This window comes from Condylura cristata, unplaced genomic scaffold, assembly GCF_000260355.1.
Source record: "Condylura cristata isolate star-nosed mole 26May11 unplaced genomic scaffold, ConCri1.0 scaffold00020, whole genome shotgun sequence".
NCBI lineage: Eukaryota > Metazoa > Chordata > Mammalia > Eulipotyphla > Talpidae > Condylura > Condylura cristata.
In genome coordinates this window covers 3,477,434-3,502,487 of record NW_004567121.1, presented here as the reverse complement: position 1 = coordinate 3,502,487, position 25,054 = coordinate 3,477,434, and the positions used below count along the sequence as shown (strand labels likewise).

The window sequence follows — 25,054 nt, the reverse complement described above, 5'->3', positions numbered from 1 at the left end:
GTTCAAATTATTCTTGTAACTGGTAACTGATAAGTAGAGTCTAGGCAAGACCGGCTGTTTCTTTAGTATAATGTTTTCACCTAGCGGCCTTCCTTAGAATTCTCTAAGTTCTCTTTATCCTACAGATCCAGCCCATGATTTCAGTGATGGCTGTTGACACCTCAAAAAGTACCTCTAGGTACTCTTCTCCAGACTTTAGACCTATAGCTTCAATTACTTTCTCTGAGAATGTCAGTAACCAGTAGCAAATGGAAATAGGGCTAAGTGTCTTGAGAGGAAATCTGACTAGATATAGAGATTTTTGAGAGAGTTACAAAGAAATTGTGTATCCACAGTGCGCCTTGTCAGTCTCTCCTTTGTTTAGTAAACAAATGTTTACTACAAACCTACCATGTTCCATGTTTGTAATTTCCTTAAAGTACTGCTCTAGAGTAATGAATAAACAGATTAAAAATATTGTCCATACAGGCCTTAGATCCTAGAGAGGGAAACATGTAAGCAACCAAATAACTAAAATATGTAGTTATCTTCCTGCCAAACCCACCATCTTGGTCCATGAATGTCCCATACAGAGACACTCTACACCAGTCCATATCCACTTTTCACATTTTCACAAAGCAATGAAGGGTCTTCTTAAAACTGCATGTGACTATGTTACTCTGTGTAAATGTGCCCCCCACCAACACAGTCCAAACTTTAACATAACCCTGTCTGAACAGCCCCAGACTTAACTTTCTAGAGTTTTATTATTCTTTCTTTGCTTTCCAGGTTCCAACCATAATCTGCATGATTTTTGAAGATTTTGTGAAGTGTTCTTGTTCACCTCTGGATCTCCACACATAATATTTTTAATGTTTTCACTAGCCAGGAAGCTCTTATGGAGCTCCATTTACCTGATCCCATCAGGATCACGTGCCCCAGAAAGTCTTGGCAAATCTCTCAGGTCTAACCACACTGGTCTCTTCCTCTAATATGCTTTGTGCTCTCCAGTCTCCAGTCTTTGTACTGCTGTTCATCTGCTTAGAATTGTCCCTTCAGATAATCTATGGTTTCCCCTTTCTCTTTTAAGTCTCATGTTACCTCCTAGGAAGTTTATCATTGACAACTACCATATTTAGAATCCAACTTTCACTTTGACATTCTTAACCCCTTTTTGTGGCATAATTTTTGTCTGTAGCACTGCACACTAGGTATTTTAGTTATTTGGTTGCTGACCTGTTTCCCTCTCTAGGATATAAGGTCCATGTGGACAATATTTTTTTTTTTTTTTTTTTAAGATTTATTTATTCATACAGAACTGGGGTACAGGCCAGAGATGCGGAGGGTGAGAGGATTCACCAGAGACAGAGTGGGGAGCAGAACAGGCAGATCGACGAAGTACACTGCTGAGGGGAGCAGCGGGCGGGTCAGGAGAGGTCTGCCACGCCATGTGGTCACCTCCAGGGCAGGCGGGAATCGAACTCATGCGGAAGCGGCTTTAGATTCTCAGTGCTGTGCTTTAACCCGCTGCGCCACCAGGGAGGGCCTGTGGACAATATTTTTTATCTGTTTGTTCATTACTCTAGAGCATTACTTTAAGGAAATTACAAACATAGAACATGGTAGATTTGTAGCAAAAATTTATTTACTAAACAAAGGAGAGATTGACATATTTTTCAGATTCTCTCCCTAACAAATATAAGAGAAACCCTGCATAATTTCATTTTAGAAGTGGAACATCTTAGTACAGCTCATGAATTATCAATGTTCTAGAGAAAGCATAATGTAAGATGTTTCGATCCCCAATATTACATTATTTAACAAAGGAATCTTACAAAATAAAATACCTACCTGGGAAATAAAAGCCATTTTCATCACATCTTGCAATAACCTTCTGGCCTTTCAGGGGGTCCACTTTTTTTGGTTTAATTTTCTTTGGTGTGTTTCCTGGAGATTTATGTTGCTAAAGAAAAAAATATTAATAATTGATAGAAAAATTCAGTGCGGACAGTGAAAATCACAGGTAGAGGATATCTTGGTATTAACTGAGGTCACACCACTAACAAATGACAGAATATATACTATATAGTCACTCTACAGTACTACCATATGAAAGAGAGAATTTGCTGTCTAACCTAGTGAACTTTCACCGAAACAAAAATCCTCACCGTTTTCAGAGAATTTAAATGGGCTCAGAATCTTAAAACATAACATTCAACATGTCCATTATTTAACTGAAAACCCCACATACAAAAAGGCAAGCAAATATGACCAATTATTAAGGTAAAAGTTAGTCAACAGATCATAGTACTGAGATGAACAAGATATAGAATAATCACATATACTTTAAATCAGAAATACAATAGTCCATGAGATAAATATAACCATAGTACATATTATATTTTAAATAAGGTAAATACTCCTGAAATGAATGTCAAGGAAGTTGTTTTCAGAAGAAAATTAGAAATTATAAAAAAACCCAATTATTTTTATTTGGGGATTTATATGTGAAGTGTATGGAAACAACAAATTTAAATAGAGACAACTTCATTTAGTAGTTACTTGGGGCTTGGGTGCAAATCTGACTGCAAATGGGCACAAGGGATATTTTTGGGAGTGATGGAAATGTTCTGAAGCTGATTGTAATGGTAAGTGACAGCCTTATTAATTTTACTAAGAATCATGGAATGGAAAGGTGAATTTGATGCTATGAAAATTATATTTATAGAATTTTTTTAAGTTCAAAATAAGGAGTTTCATCCCAGATTTTCTCTAGTTATAAATTCATGATATTTTGCATGTGGTGAAGTGAGTGAGAAACTGAGCACAGAAATTTCTGAAACTACTCTTAAAGAAAAGCCAAGTAGGAAATTTTCTTTAAATTGTTACATTGCAGAAACTGGGGGTTTCCCCTTCTAGATCTTTTTTCATTCCCTACCCCCCTTGCTGGATTATGCATTTGCTAATTCTTAGGTTTCTAAGAGAAATTAGCTTTCCATCCCAATGTCCTGAGTCTTCATTCAGTTGCTCCTCTTTCAAATCCTCAAATGTCCTTCTTTTCCATGACACAGCCTCAATACAATGTGTTTTCATAGGCGCTTTGAAGCCACCTTTTTGCAGTTGTATAGTTACAACATAAATAAGGTACCCAATGCATATTTTGGGAGTCCATCTGGAGAACTTCACATAAGGAAGTCTCTAATTTATGAGATAATTGACTATAAAATTTTAAATAACTTCAGGTAGTCTGCACACATTTGCTCTTGGATCATTTTTCATATTCAATACAGTCTGGACTCTGGAAATAAGTGGGCTCATTTCCATGGTGCCCTGATAGAACTATTCTGTTGCAGTCATCTATCATTTGGATCTGTTTGGAGATGCTTTTCAGCTTCATTAAAATAAGTGGGAACATAGGTTATTTCCTGGGTGATGGAAACTTGGAGCCAGGTTCTCAGCAGTGATGCAATAATTAACGAGAAGTTACGGTCTCTTGAAGGGATTGTGGGATATTATCAGGTTTTCAAATCCATGTTGCTTGTAATCTGTGCAACCGTGAACACTACCTTTTCATTTATAGTCACCACTCAATTTTCAATTCATTTGATGGAGAACCACCACTCACTGTGTGAATACCTTTGCTGCATGGGCAACCATGGATGGTAACAACAAAGAGTACTGTGAAGTTTTGCTTCAACATTCAGAGAGCCATCCAAAAAAATACCTTTCCCAATGGCTAAAAAGTGTGATCCCAACATCATGGCCCCTCTCAAGTCATTCATGCACCTGGAGTTCACCTGAAAGGCCCATTATAAATATGAAAGGGCTATGTACACATAACTTACTTTACTCTACCTTTGTTTCCAACTGCTAGTACTTATTGGAAGAATTAATTTCTGGTTGTTTCCAAAGAATGTAGCTTAAGGAGGAACCATTCACTTTACACACTCAGTGACTCATTCTCCTCACTGTATAGTCATCAGTTATAGCACAGAGAAAGTAGATTAGCCACAGCAAAACAAATTTATCAGGCCAGCTTTACAATGGCTCATTGCATAGAAATGTGGCACTGGCTTCTCAGGATGGAAAGACATGTAATCATGGGAGCTAGACACGCTATCCCTTCAATGACAATGTTGACAGCACGTTTCCCGAAAGATGGCATCCCACTCTTTTCTGATCTTGTCAAAGACTTTCAGGACACTGTATGGTACATAGGAAAGAACATTCCCATTCTCTTCCTACCACACCTCACCAATTCACACCCACATCAACATCAACAAGCCACTGGGTCTTAAAATGAATTCCATGGGGGATAAGCATCATAGGGGAAAGAGGGAGAAGAAGCGCTAGCACTATGTAAAGAAGCTACGTAAAGATTCCTTTGGCTTAGGGACATGAGAACAGCTACATGCTGTAGAGAAGAAAGAGAGGCCATGATGTTGGGATCAGACTGTTGTTCACCAGGAGATTTCACTTTAACTTGTTTCCCAAATTTAGAGATCCCAATTCAGTTCTTTCCCAGGTTCAATTGACAGGTTTTGCAGAGCAGGAGCCAAAATTATGCTACCTGCTTTTCATTTCATCACTTAATTTCAAAGTCATGCTCTTGGGTTTGCATTGGTGGGATAATGAAGTTAGTAAATGTTTGCTGCTTTAAAATTTCCCATTAAACATGCTGCCGCATCAGGTACAGAATGTATTTCTGATTTAAGTAGAACAAATCCTTGCCTTAAAATCTAGCAATTCTAAAACTAATACTAAATATTTTTCCTATGCCAAATTATCAAACTCTGCCACACACAATTCCTAAACTGGACTAGCAGCAGTCCCAACAGGCTTCCCAGTTAATTTTTAGTTCCTAAAGCCAGGTTAAATTCTATGACAGCTGTAATCAAGATAATGCATATAGCCTTCAGGCCTTGCTCTGACTCTAGGAGACCTAATCAGGAGACCATAACATTTGCAAACTGTCTCTGTGACTAATTTAACTCCTTTAAAAATCTCGGTGAGGAGCACAGGGCCAGCCTGAGGCATTTTCTGACCTTCTTTATCTCTCTCCTCTTATAAGAGGGATGTCCTCCTCTCTAGACAAGCCAGGATCTGCAACCCTCTTACAAATGGCCTCTGGAGACAGAATGGAAAAAAAAAAAAAGACCTTACAGGAAAATGTAAGCTGAGTCCCTCTTGGCCTGGGAGTGTCTCACTAGCACTAAAGGAGTTGGAAGAGTTTGGTCTACTTTCCTTCCCAAGAACATTTGCATTTTAACTGGAGCCAAACCTTTATGACAAAGGAATGAAGCTGTAAGTGAAATTGTCTTCTTTCAGCCACCTCCCTTAGAGGAGGAAGTCAAGTCTTTTGCAAGACCTCTCACAAGCAAATGCGGGTCATGGCTGGGGACCCTGCTCTGAGGAAAGCCTGCCAGTACCAAGGCTGAGGAGGGGAGCCTCTGCCAGGAGGAGGTGCTGAGAGAATGGCTGTGCCCTTTAACAGGCTTGGACATGGAGCCTTGCTTTGAAACCCAAAGGGGCATAGAGAGTGCTTCCCCCCCACCTCCAAAACTGCAATTTTCACTCCCATCTCCGAGGGCTGCTCCCTAAGCAGGTCACTGACCAAGGCCGCGCGGTCTGTGCTTCCTGTGCTGTGAATGGCTCCTTAGGATGTGCAGGAAACAATTACAGGCAGCCCTGCCTTACAAAACCATCCTCCCCTCTCCAAACACCCTGACAGTGCTGGGCTGTGGAGACTTACTCCTCAGAAGGTAAAATCTCCAATCACACATTCCTAAATAGCAACTCAAAGGTCTTCTGTTGCCATGAAGGGTTTTGTGTGCGTTCTCCCTCTCTCTCCCCCTTCTCCCATCTCTCCCCCCACCCACCTCTACTTTTTCGGTAGCAGCAAAGGAATCTAATCAATATGCACTCAATGCAGGATAAAACCACTTCCCTAGCTTGAAGAGCAAATTTGTAATACCTCCTCAGGGAATATCCCTCATTGTTCTTTGAAGGAAAAATCAAAGAGAAAAACATTTCAATATTTGAATCTGAAAATTACTGCAGCTTTGAGATACCTCATTCAGATGTCACAGATAAGGAATCCATCCACTGCTACTCCAGAGATGAGCAAAGCCACAGATATTAGAGTCACTTTGGTGTGATTGTCTGGAGCATGAGTCCAGTAAATAACAATCAAAGGTCTATGGCATACAATAAATGCTGGGACTCTAAGAAAACTGCCTGAGGTAGTTTTATACTAGCTGGCCTGGCCTGATACTATACTCATCTGCCCCCAAACCTATTGCTTGCCCTGTCCCGCTCCATGTCCCCAGAAGCTGGCTTCCACGGACGACACCAGCTGTTTCCCTTTGTGAACTTAGTGTAAGTGTTCTGGGAACAAACTCTCTCCATTCTGCCAGACAAGAGAGCAAAGCCATCTGCACAGACTTGAAGTCTGCGCAACAGCTGTGCACAGTCTACTGTCCATAGGTGAAGCAGCCTTTCAACCCTCACTAATGGCTAAAGACCTGCAACAAGATTTAGACAAGGGGGACCCAGACTTCTCATCTCCATAGTGTCACTACATTCTTTAGAAAAGAAGAGATTAAGCCTTAGTATTACCTTCCTCTGTGCCTAGTTAGCATCACTAAATATCTAAGTCAAAACCATTTAGAACCAGAAGCCCCCTGTCAACATTTTAAATGTCAACGACTACCTGTTCCAAGCTGTATTAACTAAATTCAAATTTGTGATTGCTGGAACCATTCTTGAAGAGTATAAGATGGATTGCTTCACTTAGATTACCTAATGAGCTCACTGACTAATTTTCATTGAGATGTTTATTGTAGGTAACTACTTGCTGGTTGGCCGACAGAGAGGGAGAGCCAAAGGGAGCAGAAGACTAGGGCAGCAGCAGTGGGGAGACAGCTTTCCCATGCTTGTCTCTCTAGAAGTATCTCCTCGCCTGCTTGTCTTTGTCAACAGGATGGGGGAGCCTGCGATGGCAGAAGGTTGAACTTTGTTTTGAAATCCACTCTTACTCTTTGACTGGTGAAATCAGGCCATTTACACGTAAGGTGACTTAAGTGTTCACTGCATTTTGTTGTTACTATTTATCAGTCTGTCTTTTGTTTTCTGGACATCTTCCTTTCGTATTTTGTTTAGGGTCCATTTTTATTGTCTTTATGTGTTACTTCCATTCATTTTTGCTTACAGGATCTGGTGATGTTAGATATGACTAGTATGTGTGACTGTTGAACATTTTGGTCTCAGATTCCATCTGCTGGGCCATATTGTTACTCTTTTCCTCCATGTTATATAGTTGGGTGTCTGCTCCCCCGGTTTTGTTGTTCTGTTGTTTTTTAGTAATTCCTTTGCCATCTCTTAAATGTGCAGCTAGGTATAGAAAAATTCCTTTAGTTTTTGCTTTACAGTGAAATGTTTTATCTTCTGAGAATGTCATCTTGTAAAATAAAGGATTCTATGCTGGAAATCTTTTTCCATGGGTATTTTAAATATCTCCTGCCATTCCCTTATTGCCTGTAAGGTTTATACCAGAAAAGTCCATTGAGAGAGTATAACTAGACTAATTGGTATTCTATTATAGATTACTCTTTTTTTCTCTCTCAATGGTATTATTCTGTCCTTGTCATTGGTTTTCCAACAGTTTAATTATGATGCGGCAACTCTTTGGGCCTCTTGGGGCTCCAAAGGTTGACTCCATTGACTCAAGAATCCCACTCCTTGGAGTTTATACTAACAAAATAGTTCAACTATAGCCACACCACAGAAATCATTAAAGCATGAAGAAGAGGGTCTCTCCCTGGTGGCTCAAGGGGTTAAGCCTCAGCACTATGATGCAATCCACTGTAACACAAGTTTGATTCCAGTCCAGGGAGCTAACCCACATGGCACAGCAGACCTCTCCCATATTGCCTGATGCTTTCATCAGCAGTGTGTATCAGTAGATTCGCCTGTTGTTTCCTACTCTGTCTTGGTGAGTCATTTCATTCCCTACTCCACCCTGCACCTCTGGCCTACACCCCAGCTCTTGTATGCATAAGTAAAGAAAGTTAAAAAAAATCTTTGAAAAAACACAAAAAAGAGAAAACTAGAAAATAAACACATATCTAACTTTCAGTGTAGAGTTAAATAAATTAGCATATATACATATACCGTGGATTATTACATAACCATAAAAATATCAATCTGAAAATTTTAGTTTAAAAAAACAGAAAAAGAATTAAGAGATATAACTAAATTAAACAGATTATGAAATGACTATGAACACACTAATTGCACCCGACTAAAAAAAATTGTTCAAGGGGAAAAAAGAATCTAAAAGTAAGTGATCTAAAATGGCATGCAGTCAGATTAGAGATTATTTTTTTAAAGATCTTATTTATTTTTGCATACAGAACAGATCTTATTTATTTTTGCATACAGAGGTGCAGGGGCAGTGAAAGGATTCTCCAGAGACAGAGTGGGGAGCAGAACAGGCAGATGGATGAAGTACATTGCTGAGGGGAGCAGCGGGGGGGTCAGGAAAGGTCTGCTGTGCCATGTAGGTCCCCTCCAGTGTGAGGGATCAAACTCACACTGAAGCAGCAATGGCCAGCTTCTCAGTGATGTGCTCCAAGCCGCAGCGCCACCAGGTAGGGCCCCCAGATTAGAGATTATTTTAAGAAGGTTTGCTTTATTAATATTACTAACACTTCTGGGGGAGGGGGGCTTTCAATACTAAGAACTTTAAGTGCTCGTTTTACTTTCATAACAATATTATGGGGCAGATACGAACAATATCCCTATTTTACAGATAAACTAAAAAGTTAGAGAGCAGGGAGGCAGCGTAACTGACCAAACTCTGTCAGGGATCAGGTGGCAGATCTGATGCTCGACCTAATCTGGCTCCTGGCTAAGTCCAGCCCTTCAGTCACTAATTAAACTTTCTTTAGTGATTTTTAACAAAAGATGCAATGTTTAAAGAAGGGCATAGAAAAATCAAATGGCACTGCCTTTCAGTTGAAGTCTTGAGGACTTAAACTGAACTGGCTCTCTTTTAGAGATCAGTGTGTTGGCTGAGAGAGAGCGAGGGGAAGCCAGTGTAGGAATAGCGACGATGGGCGAAGAGGGGGGAGAAAAAGCACACACTTCCATGGCACCCACCTCTTCTAGGGTCTTGTTCACATGATTTTCTTTCTTGACAGCCTCCTGGAGTTCCATGGCCTGTTGGACATACATTTTCCCAGCTAGGATTTCATTTTCCAGCATGGACAGCTCTTTCAATGAAATGGGCCAATTCAAACGTTCTAATGCTTTGTTTAAAGCTGCCTTGTTTTCCAAATATTTCATTGGTTTGTTGGCATCTAACCTAAAATTTGAAAGAAAGAAAAAGCAAAACCAACAAGGAAAGTGACCATAGTAGAAAGCATACGGGAACATAGTTTCCAGTAAATTAACCATCCCTGTGACCTCTGGTAGGCACTTTTCACCATTACCTAATTTGATTATCTGATTTGAAAGAATTTGATACACTTGAGATTTTTTATCACAATTTCTTTAGCATATGTGGAACCCACCTTTTACTGCTTAGGTCTAACTCCCTATTTGGCGGAAACAAAAATGAGTTTTAAAAGGCTTATTAACACAGCTATGCCTATCGATGGCTATGAAAATAAAACAAAGCAAAGCAAACCCAAATATTTGCCTCAGTGCAGTAATTATTCTCTTGGCTCATTTTAAGTATTTTGTTTTCTCCTCCTTGCAAGCATAAATAGGTCTAAAACTTTCTGGCTTCGTTATTTTGGTACACAAAGATCAGAAGGCTACAACCGCTTGAACAGGCTGGGGAACACAGAACAGCCATTGTGGTGTATGGGCCAAAGTCCTAAAGTCTATATCTAGCTCCTCCCTACCTCTGAGTTAGACTATCCTAGACGGGAGATGTGGGGGGAGGGGGAACCAGGGAGTGGAGATGGAGTGGGAGTTATTTCATAATCTTCATTCTCATTGATCTTAGTGTTACTTCTTTGAACTGTCAGGTGTTCAGAAGAGTACAGTGTGAATCCACTACAACTATATGATTCAACCCACCAACAGACTTATCTCCAGAAGATAGGAAAACTTCTTTTAAAAAATCTAAATTGGAGTGACTACAAAAAGAAAAATCATCAGACCTTCATTCCCACAGACATTACCAACTTCACAATATGTGGACCAAAATGCCTTGTGAAAACTTCAGAAACCAGGCAGGTGCAGCAGCACCACAGAGAAGCACAATGCCAGGGGAGTAGGAGTGGCAGCGCTCATCAAGTTTGTTGTATTCTGCCCGACCTCCCTTCCCATTCACTGTCATAATGTGGTGCAGCTGGAGAAAACTTCTAAATTCTAGCTTTTCTCTTGGGAAGGAAAAAGAAGAGTCGAAGATGAACTAAACATTCTGGTTTTGGGGGAGAGGCTAAGACTGGTTTCTGCATCACCTAGGAGCACTGACAGAAATGGCAGCATATTGCAGATGCCAAGTTAGGAGACACTGAGAACAGAGGTTATTTCCATGGCTTCCTGCAGCCCCAAGACAGATACTGTGGGGACCAGAAGATTGTGGACCCTGATTATGGGCAAATCTGTTTTTTTTTTTTTTAAAGATTTATTTATTTGTGCATACAGAACTGGGGTACAGGCCAGAGGCACAGGGGCGGTGAGAGGCTTCACCAGAGACAGAGTGGGGCGCAGAACAGGCAGATTGATGAAGTACACTGCTGAGGGGAGCAGCGGGTGGGTCAGGAGAGGTCTGCCACACCATGTGGTCACCTCCTGGGCAGGCGGGAATCGAACTCATGAGGAAGCGGCTTTAGATTCTCAGTGCTGTGCTTTAACCCGCTGCGCCACCAGGGAGGGCCCGGGCAAATCTGTTTTACTGAGAAATTTCACATACCTCTAGAGACAACATATCCCTGGAAAAGGTTGGAGAGGTCCCTAGACCCTAGCCAGGATGGTTCATGAATGCCTTCCCCCTATAAAACAGAATCTCAAAAAACTGGTAGAAGATTTGGTGGAGGTTGGTTTTTTTGTTTGTTTGTTTGTTTGTTTGTTTTCCCCAAATCCCCAAATCTCAACTAAAGAGCAAAAAAAAAAAAAAAAGTTAAAGATGACCTAATTAAATGAACAGAATTAATTCCCAGAAATTTACCATGAAGAAATGGAGAGCTATGAATTACCCTGAAAAAGTAACTGTTGAAAGTGCTCAGTGAGTTCAGAGACAACTGATAGAAGTAAAGGGAAATCAGGACTTGGTGAACAAAGTTAGAATAGTTATAAAAATATAGAAGCTATTAAAAAGAACCCAATAGAAATCTGAAAAATGAAGAATGTATAACTGGTGGGAAAATTACTAGAGTGGTTCCAAAGCAGATTTGATCAAGTCTAATTTAAAAAACCCAACAAATTATGGCTACTTTAAGTCATAAAGTAGTAGAAGAGATAAGGACATTATGTAATGTTGTAAGGCTCTACCTACCAGAAAGACAAAACTATGGTATATACAGAATGGATCATTATCAGGCATAAAAGGTAGTACCAAAATTTGGTTGAAATTTGAGAACATTCATTTTCTGAATTAACTAAGAGAAGCTAGACACCAAGGTCACTGCTGTCTGATTCCTTTCAGATGCCCTTGGTGAGCAAGCGCTTTGGGACAGAAAGCAGACTAGCTGGTCCCAGAGGGGAATGAGGAAAAGATTCTTTAGTGGTGCAAAGTCTTTTTTCTAAGGTAGTTAAAAAGTTTTGAAACTAGAGGGAGGTGGTGGTTTGCACATTTTGAAAAGACCACTGAAGTATGTGCTTCAAAAGTTAATTGTAGGTTTTGTGAATTTCACCAAAATTGAAAAAAAAGTAGATAGGAATTGACTTACTTCTCCTTTTCCTCTTGAGTCAGTGCTCGCCAAACAATTTTATTCAAACGCCTGTTTAAAAAAATAAAAATTTATTATGCAGTAGCAATTTTCATTTCATGGTAAAAATGTTGAACCTGGGCTCTGAGGGGCATGTGGGTGATTGCCCGAGCCACGTGCCATCATCACTGCCCATGCCATGCCATTTGCTTAAAGAGATTGGAGCTGAATGTCTCCCTCTTTCAGTGTCTCTGGAACCCGAAGTGTCTGGTTTTGTGGCAGTTTTGTTAAATATTAAAGGTGGGGACAACTTTAAGTTCACTCAGGTAAAACCCAGGTTGAGAAGAGTCAGTAAATAAACTGGTTCTCTCTCATTATCTCTACCTGAAGATGTTTCTAAACACCCACCATTTTTCTTCCCAAGGAAAAATAAGTGCATCCTTAGCTTGCCTTCTGTAGAAATCCTTCTGCCTGGATTCTCAGAGCAAAAGTGCTTAACAGGGTCAGAAGTAATAGACACGTTTTATGGATCAACCAGCCTGACCTTGTTTTCCAAGTGAGGGCTGAGAGGGGCAGGCAGACAAAGCACCAGTTCTTGGTGGTGCTGAGATGAAAGCTGGTTATTGACTGTTTACAGAGAGAAGCTGTTGACCCAAGAGGAGGGAGAAGTTTGGAGCCAGTGGTTTCCATACATAGGTAGCTCCTGTCCTTGTTACTAGCCAGCTCTGTGCAGCTACATCATCACCCAAACTGTGCTTGTTGAGTTGTGAACTGTCATCCCATCTTCATCCAGATGAGGTGGCAGAACAGGGCCACTGTCCAGGGGCGCTCTTATCACCACAGAATCCAGCCCGGGGCCCAGGGCCTGAGAGTGCCTTTGAGTGGTGTTAACAGGCCTGGTTCCCAGTGTGGCCCTGGGAAGGGTCTGGCCAGACTGCTGGACACAAAGCTCCCTTTCTCCTTTCCACTTACTAGCTGGGAGACTTTGGTCCCACAGGCAACTGCTCTGTAAAATGGAGACAAAAACAGGACGTGCTTCCTTCGTCATGTTGCAGAAGACTCATTGGGCTATGCGCGCACAGCACAGAGAACTGTGGGGAATACAGGTAAATGGTCTGCCAGTGGTAGATGAAGTAGGAAAGAGGGAAATAAACGGTGCTTGTTTCCCTTAAAGATTTTGGTTTTGGGGGTCAGTTTGGCTCATGTAACAATGATCAGGGCTTTTAAGACTTGTTGAAAGGATTCGTAGGCTGCATTTTCAATTTTGTGTGCTTTTCGGAAAAAAATTTTCACAATCCCCTTAAAATTAAACCTCGAAAATGGAGGCAGTATAGAAAGGAGGTTAGAAGTATGGTCAAGAGATTTAGAGCTACAAAGGTGTGGGTTCAAATCTCAGTATCTCACTATCCTGCGGGGTGAGCCTGCTACATAACTTTTTGAAACACTTGTTCTCTCCTGGAAAAACAAGGACACCACCATCTATCCTTGCACTGAGAGAATTAAAGGAGATGTGACAATACAAAATGGCCAGAATAACTCCATGTTCTTTCCCCTGCAGGTTCTGAAAAGGGTGAGGTTTGGAAACTCTGAGGAACCACTGGTGAATATGGGTCCAATTAGCTAGCACACGTCTGATTTTAATTTGATCCATTAGAAAATAGTTTTTTCTTAGAGCACATTTGCATAACTTCTGTTATGTGTCCCTCTCTACTGTAATATTTCAAAGCACACAGCACAGAACAGCAGGCGGCTGTGAACAGAAGGTAGCTGAGTGTGCATCCAACCCAGTTCCACTGCAGGAGAGTGGGTAGGGCCTGCAGTGTGGGCCGCACGTAGCCCGGATGAGAAGCTGGGACACAGGCACGAGGGTGTCTCAGAAGGGCTCCAGCCCCATGACGTAGGACTTTTACTACCCACAGTTTTCCTCTTTGTTGTAGGAGAGTTAAATTAGGTCAAGGGGTTTCTTTCAATAGCTTTCTTTAGTTCACAAATGTACCTGTCCCAAGAATTGACCCATTCACAATACAACTTGTAATTGACACGTCAGAAATCTAATCAGCCACCCAAACATTTCAGAGATCTCAAATATTGGTTCTACGCACCGTCTCCGAGCCAGGCTAGAACTGAGGCTCCCGCTGTGGATTGAGGACAGCAAAGCTGGCCTTAGAATCACAATCACATAAGCTGCACGAGATGTCACCCCGCTGCCAGGTGATTCTGGCAATCTTCACTCACTTGCGCTCAGACATACAAAGCCAATCTTGCTGCCTCAATTCTTAAAACACTGAAACCAGAGGACTCCTACACGAGGACACTAACTGTGACTGAAATAGCTGGCTATGTCATAGTTTTTGTCAAAGGTCTACTACCTTTCTATTGACTGGGTCATCTCTACCATGCAGATTTAAGAGTTATAGCTGCCTTCTTGGTGGTAGGAAACACCTTAGAAAGGCTACAGACGGGGTGAGGGTAAACCAAGCTTTATTAATTGCTGTTCATATTCTGCATGTCTCTAGAAAGGTGGAGTAAGGTGGAAAAGGGAATTGATAATCCAACAAAATTCTTCAATACATTTGAATGCAAGAAATCTGGTAGTTTTGTTTCTATATACCATTAGTGTTATGTTAATATTATTAAATAACTATATTAATTATTCATTTAAGCTAAAAAGAATCAATAATAAAGGCAATACAATATATTGATATTAATTATTAATAATACTAAGATTAAAGTTATTAATAATAGTCACATTTAATTTATTATTGACAATAACACTATTGTGTAATGTTTTTCTAAGGGTCTGAATAAGTTCTTCCAGATTCACTGACTGGAAATAAGAATTGGGACAAATCTCTCTGATCTCTATTTTGGCTTTGCTGTTAATGATGAAGGGCTTTCTTCCGCCTGGGGAGGATCATTCCTGGGGAAGAGTCAACAAAATGGGAAGACCTGTGTCACTATTACACCCATATACTTATGGTTATCTTAGGGTTAGCTGATTTGGAAAATGAAAGAGGGAAGCAATTAACATATATTCCTCTTTGTATTTAGTTTACGTAATCCCTCACAACCACTCTGTGAAATAGATTTTGTAAGTAAGGAATCTGAAACTCACACCTACCCCATGGTTTACCATGTAGGTGTCAGAGTCAGGAGTGAAACCCAGGACCATCAGCCATCAAGGCCCTCACTGGTGGGCCTGCAATGGACTCTCAAAGAGCTGCTGATTACAGAACTCAAATATGGGCTGATTCAAAGCAATTCAGTTATAATACGAGCCATATTATTATATTACATTGTGAATAGCTGAATCTGATTGAATTTATTATTAACAATAATGTGTAATATTTTTCTAAGGGTACGAAAAAGCTTTTCCAGACTCACTGATTGGAAGTAAGAACTGAGACAAATCTCTCTGATCTGTACTTCAGTTCTCTGTGAGAGAAGAAGGGCTTTCTTCTGCCTGGGGAGGGGTCTGTCTGAGGGGAGACATTGAGCTGCAGCAGTAGGGGCATGACAAGAGCAGTAGCTGACTGGGAGGCAAGGGAAGGCCTGCCCAGTACAGGGCACAGTGTGTCTGCCAGTGTGCAGGGGAACACAGTTTTCAGACCCGGGAAGCAGGCATAGCTAATCCAGCTTCCCAGGCTCAGAGAAACCCTGGGGATCCCTCGCAGGCAAGACAGCTTCAATCCTTAGTTGGGGGCAGCAGGACAGGTTCCGGCATGGGAGGTTTGGAGAGACCTGCACCTGGCATGGTGCCACACAGCCAGCTTACAGGCAGGACTGTGTGTTCCCTGTGTCAGGAGTGAGGCTTTCCATTTCTTTTGAACACACACTGCACAAACAGAAAAATGTTAACAGACCAGAATATGCTGACCGGGGCCATATCATCAACCTTTGTGTACTTTATTTCATTTTGCCCACTCTTGTGGTGTGAAAAAAAAAAAAAAAAAGCCCAACTTCCAGAACCAAGAATGGGCTTGCCCAGAGAAGCTGTGTATGCTCAAAGCTTAATTAAGTGAAGTGCACCAAGGATTAATTAAATGCTGGAAGCAGGGTTCAAAGTGAGACTGGGTTTTCTGCACTGCTATCTCCGCACTAACCAGTGACTGCTCAGCAGTCAACCTGATTGTCTTCTTGATCCTGTCACAGAAGTGTTTAAACAATACACACATATTATCTCCACTATTTCACCATTGTGGAGTTTAATTAATCACTTTACAGAATGATATCTCAATAATCAAGTTCACTCTGCTACAAGGAACACTTTTTAGAGATATCATGGAAACATAAGATTTCTGTAGATTTTGGAAAGGGAAGATCATTTCTCTAAAACTCTTGGACACAATCAGGCACTGTCCTTAGTGCAGTGTGCCTGGCATACAGGAAACCCCATTCTTGTAGCTGCTGTTGATATTCTTTCTGGACCCTTTTAAAAGAGCTACTTTAAATTAAAAATGCAAGCTAAAATAAGAGAAAACAAACAACAAATTGCACGTCTATTAAAGGGTAGGTAGGAATAATACTCACTTTTCATAGGACCTAATTGCCTGTTCCACCTTTTGCTTGTAGATATTAAGCTTGACTCCTTGGGGGTTAATTAATGTCATCTTATTCGTGTCATTGCAAACATGTGCCAGAGGGAACACCTACACGCCAATAGCAAATGAAAGCATCATTTTATGGGTCAACACCTGCCTTCAAAATCATATCTGCATGATATGCTGTTTGATTTTTTAAATCACTGTATAATAATTGTAGAAAAATTAGAAAATCACAGAAAAATAGTAATCACTGCTAACCCGTTCTTTCCAATTTCTAAAAGATGTTTTTAAAATAACACACATGCACACACACAAACCTGTTTCAGGAAGCACAGTCAGAACTATTATCTTCCCATACCTCTCAAATTAATGAGGGAAGAGAACTAGGAGCTCATGGCTGTTTCTATGTAAATTAACTGTTGGGTTGAATACTTTTTCATGTGTTTATTTTATACCTGACCTACTCTTAGGAACATCTGATTGTAGTTAACATCTCTTCTGTATCCGTTTATCAGAGATTCTTAGACATGCCAGATAATGAAGACCGAGTGATCCAAGAGACTACATTCTATGATAATAGTAGAGTTCCAGAGAGAAAGAGGCCATTTTTTAAAATTTCAAATCACCTGGTGCTTGCTTCTGGGTTTGGCAATGACTCTGATTTCATGCCATCTTAATAGTACCTGTACTATTATACCTTTGCCTGTTTATTTATCTTGCATCTCTCCCTAGAGGACCATAAACTCCACCAGGGCAGGGACTTTGTTATATTTAACTCTATATTCCTATCACCTAGATCAATGCCTGGCATATAGTGGACTCTCAGTAAATATCTGTTAGTAAGTAAGTGTATGTTCATTAAAAAGGTGTATTTCATTTCTTAGTATTTAAACAAACAAAGATAGATCTAGGAGAATACTAAGATATATTGTTTCAATATTTTATGATTCCAACCACAATGAGGATGTAGGTATTTTAGAAATGTAGGGAATTACTTTTAAGAAGTAAAATTTTAATGTTCAATCAAGAAGACACAGTTCATGCTTATACATTCCTCACCTCCAAAATCATATAAAATTTGTGGCTTTGTTTAAGGGGGAAAAAATGCACAGAATGGAAGGGGAAAAGAAAAAGAAATCTGCAGTGTTGGTAGATTTCTGGAGATAAAAAGGTACAGAGAAAAAGGAAGGCAGGAACAGGGCTGAAGCTGTGGGCTTCATGACACCCGGGCAGTGGGAGCCCAGCTCCTGGGGAAAGTTGGACAGGCCAGGACCCAAGGAAAACCCAGCGCCCGTGGGCAGGTGTGAGTTCCCGGGCTTTGTGGAAGAAGCCTTGCCTAGCCGGCGGGCGCACTGAGGAAGCACAACCGAGACCTGAGCGCGCCTCTTATTTGCCTCTTTCACTTATTTGCCACTTGAGCTTGACTCTTTGGGGGTTAATTAACATCATCTCAATCTCAGTTTACAGTGTTCCACTATCGCCATGGAACAAGAACTCTAAATGCCAATGAGGGGTCTCAAGGGATGGATTTCAGTAACTGCAAACAGAAGGAGAAGGAGAAAAAAAAGGTTTTGAAAAATCTTGTGAAAAAGAGCTAGAATAGTAAAATCCAAAGTACACACCAAAGCAAAATGCTGCAAATGATAACTAAACAACTTAATAATCAGTGTCAATTCACTTGAGAAGAAATTAATTTTATGACTTAACATGTAATGATTTTATGACTACAATTAATTATGATTAGTTTGTACTAGTCTTACAAGAGTACAAAAACATGCACAAGTGTCATAAGGAGAAATAGATGGGGAGAAGAAACAATAGCATTGTAAATAATAAAATCGTGAGAAAGACATTGAAATGGAAAACTAAATGTATTAATTGTTTCCTTAAAATGTGAAGATCAAATAATAGGCGATGATTCAGAAAACTGACGAGAAAGAAACGAAGTTAAGAGTCTGCACAGTCAAACCTCACTACTCGGCAGATGCACTGATTCAGCTTGTGGCTCCTAAGCACTTTCTGAAAAGGAAGGATCAAAAACACTCGGCTAAACACCCACTCTCCAGGTGAAGAAGTGTGGATAGACTAGACTGAAGGAAGCTGGCAGAAGTGACAAACATCTCGCAAGCATATCACATAAACTTCCAAAGAAAAAAAGATCAATCTCAACAAAAATGAAAGACCTTTCCATTCCTTGGGAAGAAGGGCTTTTGAAGTCTATAAATAGCTTTACAAATTAATGATTTATGGCTCAGTTACAAATCCACAATACAAAACACTTAGCAACATTATAACCTTTGACCTAGATCAGCTTGACACCTGACTTCATGCTGTTAAGGAAAACCCACTTTACTGTTTTACTTCCCTCTTTTGTGGGTTTGGATCTCATGCCTTGCACGGCCATCATGTACTTCAGTGTGGTCGCAGTTCAGTTCTGACTTGTGTGCACCTTCTCTCATTCCTTTCTGCATGCAGATTTAGGGAAAGACAAAGTCATACTCCACACCTTCAGTCTGCGGTCTTGGTTTTTACAACATGATGGTTACTTGGATGTCCTAGGAGATGCTGTCTTTATGATGTCAAATGGATTGCAACTATGAGGTCATAGGAACATTCTCATAGGGACTTGGGGGTCAGAATCTCAACTTTGGGAAAGGAAGCAAGAGGGAGGAGAGTCTGCTTGATGGAGAAACTGACAGTGTCTTAGTGAGAGTATAAAAACACATGATCACACTTTCTTTGAAATTCATTTACTTACTGCCTTTTAGGATACATGTGAGATAGAACCATGGAATGAGGGAACCCTTTTATTTGATAACAAAAAGGAGCCTCCTCAAGGTCTTATCTATTTTAGTTCTCTTGAGGTTAACCTAGAAATGTTATCAAATTGATATGAATAATCACACACTGTGTGAGAAGATTTTGACTAGGAGAGAAGGAGGGAGGCAGGAGGAAGAGACCCTTGCAACACTGTATTTAAGAATAGATTTACCAATAACAATGAATGTTTTATCCTTTATTCTGCCCAAGAACTAGGCACTCTAATATTTTTCATTCAATACCACTACAGATGTACATACATAGAATGCTAGTTTTTGCTAAGTGGCTTTCTTTTCTACTAAACTCTGTTTTTCTTTAAAAAAAAAAAACTAATTTCTTGTACAGTTAATATACAAAATGACTTTTTTTAACACATGAAAACTTAAACTATATGTAAATTGAAATAACTGAGGTTCAAGTATCTTTTACAGTTTATCTCTATTGTAAAACATATTTAAGTTTGGATTCCACCAAAATTGAATTCTCAATGATTGAGGAATGAAATGAGTATAACTTTGCTATTTTTATGAGGTATTTCCTAAGAATGACTAATGTAGACAAGATTTAAGAGATATGTTTAGCTTATATAAGACAACTATTCACAAACAAAAGAAATGGTAATTAAAATGAAATATCATTTTATATAGCAGCTGGTAGAGTTTCATTTGCTGTTACTGTTCTAAATGACAGCAAAAGTATAGGAAAGTAGGCACTCTTAAAATTCCACGTGAATTACCCTCAGGAGTAGTTTTTTAAATTGTGTTGGGGTGTCAGAAAAATCTTGATGTATTTTTTTCTAAGATACGCCACGACTTTTCCAACAACTCAATAGTAATATGTACTATTGAATACTAGTGCAACTATTAAAATTCATTTTTGGGTCTCCCTGCTGGCACAGGGGGTTAAGTCTCTATATACGAAGCTATGGCAGCCACTACAGGGAAGTGACTCATGGCGCAGCAGACCTCTCGGGTTTCACCCACTGCTCCCCTCAGCAGTGTATTTCAGTTGATCCACCTGTTCTGCTCCCCACTCTGTCTCTGGTGAATCCTCTCACCTTCCACACCTCTGGTCTACACCTTAGCACTTGTATGCATAAATAAATAAAATAAAACTATTAAATAGACAAAATTCATTCTCAAGTGATCATTACAAGGAAACATGTTCATAATATACGCTAAATGAAGAACACAAACTATGTAAGTATATACACACAGCTATTAACTATTAAAGCAGCAGAGGAAGGAAATTTAGAAGCCATCCCACAACATTTTGAAAATAATGTGAAACTGCTGTTTATATATATATTCTTCAACTCTGTCTGAGTTTGCCAACTTCACTGCTTTCCAACTAAGTCATTTCTTCCGAAGAATATTCCAGAGTGTGCTGCCAGATTGGCCAAGGAGAGGTCTGATTGAGCATGTGGAATATAAATGTAAATGCAGTACAAGTTCCACATGGTGACTCTGGATCTGGATGCAGTGACTTTAGAGCTAATGCAATTATGCAAATCACCTAGTCTTGAAGCTGACACCACTGCTTTCAATCTGAAACATCTGTAGGCTCCACAGAACAAAATGAGGTAGGGCCCCAAAATTCACAGCAAAGTGGTGTCAAAAGATAATTCACGAACTCTTGAAAACGTTGCCACAACAGAGAATACATCTCACATTTTTCAAGCTAACTTTTGAGAAAATTTCCCTAACTTGAATTTCAATTAAAATGCTAGTGAGCACCTTAACTGGTACAGTAGACAACTATCTCCTGGCATGGAATGTTTACAAGATTACTAAGTAAAACTGAAGGTATGAAACAAGTATGTTGTTTGACTTCATTTTGATAAAATGAAAAACAAACAATAAGGAATATAAACAGATTATCTAGTCTGGCAGATAATCATCAAATGATTTATCGCTTGTTTCTTTGTCAGTTTTCTGTATCTTCTAACATTTCTACAAAGTGACTATATGTAACCTTTGTAAAACTGTCCTTCAAAACTTTTTAATTAAAATAACCCTATCAGTATATAGTTTTGTCACGTTCAGTACTACTACTACTTGAATGCACGGAAATGTCATTCTATAGCAGCAACCTTAAACACCTAAGTTCCTCAACTTTCTTGTGGGCCACTGCCAGAGTGCCTTAAACTTGTGGCAAGCTTTTGGGCCTTGGTGGTCCCACTTTGGGCCAATCCTGTTTGGCTGGGCATTTACCTACAAGGGGATAGGTAACTTTGGGTGTTTCATGTGGAATCTATATCTTTTTTCTTCTCTATTGCATCCTAATTCTATTGTATTAAAGTACTTCTCTATTGAATGCACTAGGGTATGCTTTGTCTTTGTAAGGCAGTAGGAAGTACCTGTTTAGACTGTGCAAAGCTTGGGAGTCTTGGGGTTTCCCTCGGTCTGCCTGCTAACAATGTAGACTTTTCAATGATGCAGACTAATGTTTCCAAATTATTTAGCCTTTTTTCAAAGTAATTGGCAATAAAGAGCATTTAATTATAGCTTCATCAAATAGCTAAAAACATTCTATTATGTATATAACATGGTGGTGAATTTATCTTTTTAAAGAACTAAGGTGAAGTTTCTTGGTCCACTGGAAATTAAAAGTGTCAGTATCCTGTAAAGTGTAGAGTTGCTAGGGCAATCTCTTTGCTCAGTACTTCATTTCCAAGGTGACAAACTTGAGGCTGGTCCAGGAAACAATGAAAACTACACAGAACTGGGTCCAGAAGAAGAAAGAGCCAACACATAAGTCATGAATGAAACAGAAGGAAAGACAGAGCCACACACTGCTTTCCAACCCCAGCCAGCCAGACACAGCACAAAGCATAGGAGTAGGAGTCAGTTAAACTCTCACTGAAGTGTGTTAAGACTTAAATAAATTTCCTTTTCAGCTCCACTCTGGCTTTTTGTCTATTTTGTCATAAAATATTAGGTTCAAATCTCAGAAAAGCTATATACCTCACTAAATGCATTGTATGTTTATTTTTTTTTCCTATTCTTCCCATTTACAACTGAAAATCTCTTCCAGCATATTAAAGACTAAAAGACAAGTATGCTCTGAAGGAGTTTATTGCAGTTCACTTCCACCTCATTATGATTTTTGCTCTATCTATCATGGCTGGAGCAAGCCTGCTGATCACCTGGGCACCGTTTACCACAGGTTGGTGAAGATTTACCATGCTGAAAAAGAACCTGGCTCAGAGGTCATGGAATGCACTGGAAAAATGTTGATCTTCCCTTTGCTTTACTGTCTAGAGTCAGAAGACTACTCCAGTGTTCTGAAAAACAGGACCCTTGCTATTCTTACTCCCATTTATTATTTTTTTTAACTGAGAATCATTCATTTAAATGGTTCAGCTCTGTTGACACTGTAAGTAGTCATGGATTCACCATCAATATTGTCAGATAGACCATGGCCACCTACACCTTGCTCCCCAATCTATATTTCCAATACTGGGACCTCTCCAACTTTTCTCTACTTTCAAGCCAAAACCCAAATTTGATCTCTCTCCTCTGCTAAAAACCCTTCAGTTTCTCTTAGGACCTTTAAAATACCATAAAGCACCATTTCTTCACCAGTTTTAACACCTTCTGCCAGGCAAATTAAAGTTTCTTTTGGAATAACAAATTTTCTTTGACCCTTAGTCTTCTTCATTTATTCCCCACTACCTAGAACACTCCTTCATATGCTACGACTTTGGTAACATTTTCCCATGTCTGAACTCTTAAGGGCAGATGGAAAGCCTTTCCTGACAGCTGAAAGTGGGTTAGGGACCTCTCCTGCATCTTCATTTTGCACTTCCCAGTTACCACATTTAACTAGAACTTCTTATTATTTTCATTGCTATTTACTCAAGACAGTGAGCTGTATTTCTGTAGAAACATTGGCTGTCTTGTTTAGCAGTCAATTAAAGCCCAGTGCATACCCTGCATACAACAAGCATACAGTATTTGCTGAATATTTTTTATTCTAAAATTTAACATTTATTGAGTGCTTGTTTCTTTTAATCCTATAATTGTAGAATAGGTTCATTATCCAGAGAACAGATATATTGCATACATGATGAAGAGAAAATTTCTGATTGCTAAAGTAAACTACCACATTTATTTTTTCAAAATATGAGTTAGTGAGGAGGGGCAAGTTTGAATAAGGACAAGATTTTATGCCTGCATAGTCTTTTCAGGGTTTTGAAAACATTTTTGTACTCATAAAGCTAATGCTTATCAACACTATTAGAGTTCCTCTTGGAAAAAAATCTATAGATGGGAATATAAACTGTGGAAACAAATTTTATTTGGAGGGTGACTTGGTTTTCATCTGCCAAAATTTAAAATGTTCATATCTTTGGGGTCAGTAATCCTACTTAGTCTACATGCAGAGAAACCTGCTACAGGATTGTATGCCATAGTGGAGGCACATAGTAAATGTCTACTAATAATGGGGAAGAACTTGGGATGAGGGACAAGGAAGGAAAGAGCACAATGGGTGGTGGTGGACAACAGCAAGCGCTTTGGTGGAAGTGGGGTAGGGTGCTGTAGCAGACACATACAATGTTGTCAGTCAATGTTACCTCAATTAAAAAACAACATTTAAAAAAATTGAGGAAGAACGTTACAACTAATCAGAATGCGTCAGACTCATAGCTACACATGGCAATGGTCTCTAAAACATAGTTAAAAAAATAGAATAGCAAATACATATGGTGTTGCTTTATATAAATGTGTTATGTATATATGTGGTTGTGTGGTTGTGTGCAGCCTACCACATGGAAAGAGGATTGCAAGGATAGTCACCACACTATTGAAAATGTTTTCCTCATTAATGAGTGGTTGAGAGGGAAGATTCCATGTTTATCACCAATGACTTCTCCATGGTCATTCTGTATTGCAAATGTTTTCGTGTATTACATATCAAATAAAAAAGCCCAAACCATGGATTTCATTCAAAGTTGAATTTCCTCTATACCTAAACCATTTATCATTTGTTTTACACTTGTTTTTCTTAACCTCCCCCCGAATAGATCATTAAAATATGTTGAGTTAAAAGTACTGTAATAAATTTTAAAAAGAACATAAACAACCCCCCCAAATTTTTCAATAATCTTATTTATCAGGTAAACACTTAACATTTTGGTAAAAGAGGAAAGAAACATGTCTATATATGTATGATATGTCTATATCATACATATACAAAATCAATTCTACATACTGTCAAGGGAGTTTTATTCCGTGATTTTTTTCATTTAGCTTATACTGGCAGTTTTCCCTCAAGTCATTAATCATTCTTCAGAAACAAGACACTTAATGAATATATGTCATTCCATCATATCGATGGAATACTAGACAGTTAAGTGGTTTTAAATTTTCTCATTATTAGATGTAAGGCAACAGTAATTCTGTCAAAATATATGTCAAAATCTCTGAGTATTTCCTTAGAGAGATTATGGAATATCTGGCTTTGCTGGAGGAAAATTTGCAAGCTCTTACTACTTCTGAATATATTGTCAAGGTTTCACCAATTTATGTTCCCATCAGTAGGATATTAAAGTCCCAGTTCTAACCTGTCATTGCCATCACAGTTCATCAGTATTTTTTAACCTTTCAAATGTGATGGCTGGAGAAAAATTATCTATTTGTTTTTCAATTTTCATTTTTTCTAAGTGCATATATTTGGTTACCAGTAAGATAATTTTTGATGCTGATTTTTTAAAAGTTAACACCCAGGAAGATGGCGGCAGAGTAAAGACGCCGAGATCACCGCGTCCAAGCCGGCATAGGAATTGAGGACTGAAAACAGACTATAGACTCATTTACTACA

At 39.3% G+C, this 25,054-nt stretch overlaps 1 protein-coding gene across 1 annotated transcript in view; it reads right to left on the bottom strand.

Annotated features, from left to right (window-relative positions):
- VWA3B (von Willebrand factor A domain containing 3B) overlaps nucleotides 1-25,054 on the bottom strand; it is a 136,632-nt gene that overhangs the window by 14,028 nt on the left and 97,550 nt on the right. Inside the window, 4 exon segments of the mRNA XM_004686005.2 lie at nucleotides 1,831-1,942; nucleotides 9,142-9,346; nucleotides 11,886-11,936; nucleotides 16,395-16,513. Coding sequence (XP_004686062.1) covers nucleotides 1,831-1,942; nucleotides 9,142-9,346; nucleotides 11,886-11,936; nucleotides 16,395-16,513 — 487 coding nt within the window.